Source organism: Pelobates fuscus, chromosome 8 (genome assembly GCF_036172605.1).
Source record: "Pelobates fuscus isolate aPelFus1 chromosome 8, aPelFus1.pri, whole genome shotgun sequence".
NCBI classification, from domain to species: Eukaryota; Metazoa; Chordata; class Amphibia; order Anura; family Pelobatidae; genus Pelobates; species Pelobates fuscus.
Genome location: NC_086324.1, coordinates 97980855 through 97988172, shown reverse-complemented (window position 1 = coordinate 97988172; position 7318 = coordinate 97980855). Strand labels below are relative to the sequence as shown.

At 41.8% G+C, this 7318-nt stretch overlaps 1 protein-coding gene across 1 annotated transcript; it reads right to left on the bottom strand.

Annotated features, from left to right (window-relative positions):
- Positions 1–1750: 1750 nt before the first annotated feature.
- Positions 1751–6586, bottom strand: LOC134571283 (serine/threonine-protein phosphatase PGAM5, mitochondrial-like). The gene is made up of 6 exons (XM_063429456.1): positions 6391–6586; positions 5525–5592; positions 3827–3986; positions 3552–3640; positions 3329–3459; positions 1751–1952 (listed from the first exon to the last, which is right to left on the bottom strand). The coding sequence occupies exons 1-6, from the start codon at positions 6584–6586 to the stop codon at positions 1802–1804; spliced, it is 795 nt and encodes a 264-aa protein (XP_063285526.1). The 3' UTR covers positions 1751–1801.
- Positions 6587–7318: the final 732 nt, after the last annotated feature.

Below are 7318 nucleotides of genomic sequence, written 5' to 3'. Positions count from 1 at the left end.
CGCCGGCCGCCCGCCCGCCAGGCAGTACCGCCTGATCGCCCAGCAGCCACTGGACCACCAGGGAGGAAGAGACACCCCCCCTCCCCAGCATTCCCAAAGGTAAGGAGGCTGGGGGGGGGGGTGTTAAAAAAAAAACAAATGTGTTAAAAATAAATTTAAAAAAAAAGTGTTACAAATAAATTTAAAAAAAAAACGTGTTAAAAAAATAAATTAAAAAAAGTGTTAAAAAAAATTAAAAAAAAAATTAAAACAAATGTGTTAAAAATAAATTTAAAAAAATGTGTTAATGTGGGTGGGTGAGTGTGTGTCTGTGTCTGTTAGTGTTTGTGTCTGTTAGTGTGTGTGTGTCTGTTAGTGTGTGTGTGTGTGTGTGTGTGTGTCTGTTAGTGTGTGTGTGTGTGTGTGTCTGTTAGTGTGTGTGTGTGTCTGTTTGTGTGTCTGTTAGTGTGTGTGTGTGTGTCTGTTTGTGTGTCTGTTAGTGTGTGTGTGTGTGTGTCTGTTAGTGAGTGTGTGTGTGTGTGTGTGTGTCTGTTAGTGAGTGTGTGTGTGTGTGTGTGTGTCTGTTAGTGTGTGTGTGTGTGTGTGTGTGTGTGTCTGTTAGTGTGTGTGTGTCTGTTAGTGTGTGTGTCTGTTAGTGTCTGTTAGTGTGTGTGTCTGTTAGTGTGTGTGTGTGTGTCTTAGTGTGTGTGTCTGTTAGTGTGTGTGTGTGTGTGTCTGTTAGTGTGTGTGTGTGTGTGTGTGTCTGTTAGTGTGTGTGTGTGTGTCTGTTAGTGTGTGTGTGTGTGTCTGTTAGAGTGTGTGTGTGTGTGTCTGTTAGTGTGTGTGTGTGTGTCTGTTAGTGTGTGTGTGTGTGTGTGTGTCTGTTAGTGTGTGTGTGTGTGTGTATTTAGAATGCGGGGCGGGGGGAAAGGTTGGCTGGGGGTGGCGCGGGGGGAAGGGGGGGGCGCCTGAGTTTTGTCCTGCCTAGGGCAGCACAAAACCAGGATACACCACTGCTCCTGGTTCAAGAAGTCAAGGAGAAAGAGTTCCAGGGCCAGACAGGACCCCACCAGTCCATGTCCAAACCCTAGGTGGAAGTCTTAAGGTTAATACAGTTCTGGTGGGAAGAGTAGCCGCAGTGGTCACACAAGGTATCTGCCAAACACAAACAAGATCAGATACTCCCTTTGAGTGGCAAGTCCACACGACCCACATACAATGAAGGATGAACTTTTAGTTCAAGTTCTGAACATATGGAGCTCTCAGAACATCTAGTACCTATGAGAAGTGTGAAGCCAGAAGCCACCAATACAATAATGAAAATAAGTAGGAAGTCATTTTATTTGCTTTTAATTAAGCAGTCCTGTCAACATGCATACAAATGGGTTGTTATATTGTTTTATTATAACTGCCCCTTATATTTAAGATACAGTATTTACACCAACCAAGCCAGGTCACTTCTTTCAACTGTACTTTGTTTTGCAAGAAGCCATTTGGACTAGGCAGACAAGCTATAGCTACAGTGTCTGCAATGTCGTACAGGTGAGCAATAGGAGGTGCCAAGCTTGAGTTGTAAAGCCATTTGGTGAACACAAGGCATTGTAACTCAAAACATGGTGCTGCATATTCAGAAACTAGAACCTTCATCTTAGTGCAGTGATGAGAAAAAATTATACTATCATTTGATCCACCCTTGCTGTGTGCAATATATGCATTGAAAGACTGCTTCAACTGGAGAGTGTCTATTAAACAGAAAGGTAAGGGAGTCATGGTAACTTGTGTGTCCAACACAGAGGTCTCTCGGAGGACATCCAGCTCAGAGCTAAGCTCTCGTGAGTTTCCCCGGGGGCATAAAGCCAGCATCACCAAGCATCTTCAGTGACACATCACCATCAGGTTTTATCACCAGCTTTGTAATACTACCATGATAGAGAGACAGTCGGAGCCAAGCTTCCGGTGGGAGTTTTAGTGCCCTGTAGATGAAGATATACACTTTGTCAGTACATGGAAGGCATAAGACAAGTTTGTACAATATAGGTCTTGAGAGGTTATTTTTAAAGCAGGATTCCCCAAACTCTGGCCCCCCAGATGTTGCTCAGCTACAACCAGGGCCAGGCAAACTGCAAGGTATGTGGTTTCTGCTCCCCAGCTTAATGAGACTGCGGACGGAATATGACGTCATATTCCAGCCGCAGAATCATTAAGTAGCGCGCGAGGGCGGGGGGGGGAGCAGAGAAAGCACAGCTCCCCCAGTGGCCGCCCTCACAGCTCCCCCTGCGGCCACCAGCACAGACGTCTGTCTGCCCTGCACAACCCCCGGTCACCCACAGGTAGTAGTAATGTGTGTCTGTCAATAGTGTTTTTTTTTTAATTCACTTTTCCCCACGCCATGCTGGTCTCCCCTCCACTGGCCCTGCCTCTATGGCTGAGATCATCAAGCTTGATGATCTCAGCCAATTCAATGCTTTGCCATAGGATTAGCTGCAAAAAGCTACACCAACCATCATCTCCTCATAGAGAGGCATTGAATCAATGTATCTCTATGGGGAATGTTTAATGTAGACACACAGGAAGCACCTCTAGTGACCGTCTGAGTGATTGTCACTTTGAAGCAATGCAAACACTGCCTTTTCTCTGAAAGGTCAGTTTTTACATTAAAAAGCCTGCAGGGACAGGCTATAGACACCAGTACCACTACAATAAGCTGTGTGCATGCGCGCTTGCTAGTGAGTGAGCTTGCTTGTATGTGAGCTTGTGTTTTTATGTCAATGAGATCATTTATATCAATGAGCTTGTCTGTCTGCATGCGAGTATGCTTACTGTATAATTAAACAGTTACTCTGAAAGGACCAATATTTTATATTAGAAAATAATCTCTCAACATAACCTTACATGGCGCAATGATTTATGGAGCTGGCATAAATTTTTTTTCCAGGGCAGCTTTGTATCCCCAGTCCGGCCCTGACTACAACTCTTATGATTCTATGAATTAAATGGTCTCAGAGAATCATGGGTTCAGCAACATCTGGAGGGCTGACGTTTACGGAAGCCTGCTGTAAAGGCTGTCAGATTAGTACATGCCATCCAATTACCACAAGATTTGATAACATTTGGATGAAAACCTGTTTAATAAGCAACACAGTTCATTATAGTAAAAATGGCACACAATTTTACAATACTGGATTCTCATTTCAATTTTGTATAGTTGTTCTGGGTTTAGTGTACTCCATTTACTTTGTTAAATAAGGGTGTTTAAAGAAAAACTAAAAATGCAGGTTAGGAATAGAGGGCCTGGAAGATACCTGTGGTGACCACAGATGATTTAGAATGATAAGTGGAAGCAGTTTACCTGCATACAAAGTAGCGGATCACATTATCATGGCAGACTTTTATTTCATAACTGTCTTTTGTTTGTTCTGGATCTGCACGGTGGATGTACTTCCTGAATGCAGCCTCAATGCGTGGGCCATCTTTAAAATACTAAGATGGAGACAACGACCAGGGTTAAAAGCAGAAACAGAATGCACACCAGAAACGCTTTAAAAATAGAGTCACCACTAGATATAGCTTACAGAAAGATCTGGTATCCACTTGGATTCCGCAGGAACTGGTTGGGTTGGAGGTCCTTCGTGAAGCAGACTGGAGCTGCACATTTTAATATCTATAAGAAGATTAAAGAAAGCCAAGCCACCAACAAAACAGCTCAATAACGGTTATTCTGCAACTATTCAAAATATGCATAGGCAGCAACAATTGGGATTTCAGAGGTCTACATGCAGCAGCCTAATCCCACCTGTGCAATAGAGGGTCCAGTAAAACCTTTCCTTCCCCTGTACACATGGCTCACCTGGTAAATTCTTACTGATGATATCAGCAGTTTCTGTGAATCTGGTCAATGACGAATTAATAATGCAGCTAAAGTTATTCCCTTCACTTGCAAGAAGTGCCAGACGCTGTCCTGTTAGGCTGGCCTGTTCACGCCCTGTAGAAAGAAAGACAGCATGGAACTAGCAAGTACCATAACCACTACAGCTGTTCTGGTGCCTAGAATGCCCCACCTCCTCCATTCCTGCAGCTTACACTCACGCTCCTTCTCTGTACATCCTTCCAGATGTTTCAAGTGTATTAGAGACATTGGTTCACGGCTTTATGAAAGATAAAGTCACTCCATGTTCAATAAGTGGTAAAGGAAGACCCCAAATCCCAGTTTTATCCATAGAAAAAAAAAAAAAAAAACTAGATTTGTGTTACTGCATTTTTTCTTCTAAGGCCTTTAATTCCTCCCCACCCGATTCTGAGTTGTATGCTTCACTATTCCCTTCAATAATGTATCAGAAAGCTCCATTTGAAGAACCTAATTAAGCGGAGATTTAAATAGATGGTACTAAGAACTAGTAATGACCAGCTTTAGACGATAGGTGTGGATCATTCTGAAACGTGGTGCAAACAGGGTACAGTCACCAATACAATGTGCCAAAAACAAGTGTTCTGGGCAAATGCAAATATTACAAGTTTTAGAATGAAATGTTGTATTTTTTAAACTGTGTACTTTGTCTTTAAGAGATATTGCAAGTTGACAAGGTGTTAGAAATGGAACATATTGTTTTTCATAGATGTTTCTTTAAGCAATAACCTCAGTGCATAATATGTTTGCGCCATTTTGTCCCAGACGAATTACAATAACAATAATGCATAAACAAGCTTCAAGGCTATACTACGACTCTTTCAGTACACAATATACTGTGGTAACCCCAAGTTAATGGAACTTCCCCAAATCCGGGAATCTCCCACGACTGTGCACTTACGTCTTAGTATAAACAGATAAGCTATTCAGACTTTGGGAAGCCATCTTGTCCCAAGTTGGTGGAAGTTCCCCAAGTCAGGAAAATTTCCATGACGTGTGCACTTGCTTTTAGTTATGGCCTTGTATCTTTGCCAAATTAAGGGAGGTCCTAAATTGATTTAAAGTAGACAAGTTACTTTTTCATATATGAACTATGGTAACTCTAAAATGACGACACTTAAGGTATAAATAAGCGTACTTTTAAATGTTAACACACAGAGGAGAGACTTGGAGACAGACGCTGCTCCATCTTAAAATGACTGAGAGGCTGACATGATGACATGTTCAGAAGGGTATGTTAACCTATTAATGATATTTGCAAGCATTTAATTTCATCTTATAAACTCTGCTATAATGGATGTTATATGTCTATATTTATATTTTTATATAATAAATATCTAAAAGACAAAACTATTGCTTCCAAGACAATCCTTATTTTATATTGTATTCTCAATTATTTACATATGTTAAATAGAGGATCTCTTACTAACTATATAACATTATGGCTAAGATATCTGTATGGTTAGCCCTGCTAAGTTCTATGCTTTAAGACATTATAGAGGTAAATAAGGGAACCGCCTACGGTTACACAAGACAGAACTGAAACTTTGTTTCCAGCCTGGCTATGCCATTTCTATTCAAATTTTGCACTTAACAGAAATTATCCCATTATTTCAATGTAGCAGCTAGGATGTTACAAACCCCAATATAGGATGCTGAGCAATCACATTGCAATGTTGGTTTTAAAAACTCGACTTCTGAGTAGGTTACTAAAAGGAAAATTTAAAAAAGTAATCTTAGGTTAAATAACCTGCAGTTATCCCTGGAACAGTTAAATGAACTGCATGTTGTATTTGTTATGGGATCAGGAGTGCCCAGAAACCAACCTATTGTAAGTAGTGTAACACCACCTCTCTTCCAGGTAGGATTTTGTCACAGATCTTGTAACCACAGCCTTCTAGGGTACTGAAAGTCCAGGACACATCCAGCTCTGTTTTCAGATTTATTTGGTGAAATATATATATATATATATATATATACACACACACACACACACACGTGTTTCAAAAAGTGAAAAATAAACGAAACAAAATTCCTTGCTCTTGCACTTACTATACACAGCAAATCCCTATCTGGAATTGGGTGGCTTTTCCACTAGCCAATTTACAAAATTTATACCTGCAAGACACCATGCAAGGCTTTTCCTCCTCACCCTGCAGCATGCTGATCCCTTCTTTTTAAAAGCCTGCTAGCTAATTGATCAGATACAGGTGAGGTGCAATTAGGCATAAGTGAAACTATTAAGCAAAATACAAGTTCTGGTCTGACTGTTACTTAGCAGCTGGTGCTATTGGAGCACTGGCCCACCCTGCTATCCCAGGGACCCATACCGTGGTTTGCAGAGTACCAGTAATGCATCTTGCAAACCTAACATCTCTCCCTGGGACATTTAACGCTCAAACCTCAGGCTGCTGTTCAGTAAATCAGGCCGAATATATATATGCCATCAACTACCACACCACATTTCCTCTCACAGTAGTCAGACATTTTAGAACAGTTTGAATTACCTGGGGTCCACCAGATGCTGATCCCTGTTTCCAGCAAAGAGCTGAAAGCCTGCCCATGCAGGGTTGAGCCCAGGACAGCCAACAGAAGCTTCCAGCTTTCCATCAGAAGTAGTGAAGGCGGTAAACAGCACCCAGCAGACCACATGAAACAAGTCAAACCAGTCTTGTTTGACTGCTTACAAATTGAGGGCACCATAATCACTACAGCACATGCTTGTGGTTACAATGCTTGAGTGTTCCTTTAATGCAGGGGTTCCCAACCCAGTCCTCAAGTACCCCCCTACCAGTCCAGGATTACCCTATTGTGTGTAAAGGGTTTTCTAAAAAACTCCTCAGACACAACTGGGTAATCCCTAAATCCTGAACTGTTAAGGGGGTACTTGAGGACTGTTGGGAACCGCTGCTTTAATGTGAAATGGATCACAATTTGTATCAGTCATAAACCAGGCAAACCGTCCTACGATAAAGTCTCTTCGCTCCCCACCCTGGCAGTCACATCTATGATATGATCAGCTCCTGGAAACCAGAGGAACTCCCCAGCTGAGTAAAATATATAAAAATCCTATTAATTCCTGCTGTGTTATTCAAAGCAGGTGTCTACAGCACTATACTTACTAATCCCAGTTCCAATCCCAGCGCCCAGGGATTATAGGTGGACATAGAAAACCACAATCATCACCACTCTTTCCCACAGCCACAGAGGCAAAAACTGCAAAAGCAGAGCCACCAAAAGCAATCACAGCTCTATGGAGAAACATGTTACCAAGAAATCAATCCGAGAATAATGCTAAAGCCACCACTGAGCCTGGAATTTATAGGTAGCGACTTGTTCAAACTTCCCACCCAGTTGTAGGCACTGCAATTATGTAATTGTAGGGGACACATGGTGCAGATTGTTATAGCTAATAGGGGGCAGGAGATTCAAATC

Coding starts and splice junctions, on each gene's coding strand:
- LOC134571283 (XM_063429456.1), bottom strand. CDS start 6,586: ATGGTGCCCTCAATTTGTAAGCAGTCAAACAAGACTGGTTTGACTTGT. Junction 5,593..6,390: donor CAGCATCTGGTGGACCCCAG/GTAATTCAAACT, acceptor TTTTCCTTTTAG/TAACCTACTCAGAAGTCGAG. Junction 3,460..3,551: donor AGTGGATACCAGATCTTTCT/GTAAGCTATATC, acceptor TCTCCATCTTAG/TATTTTAAAGATGGCCCACG.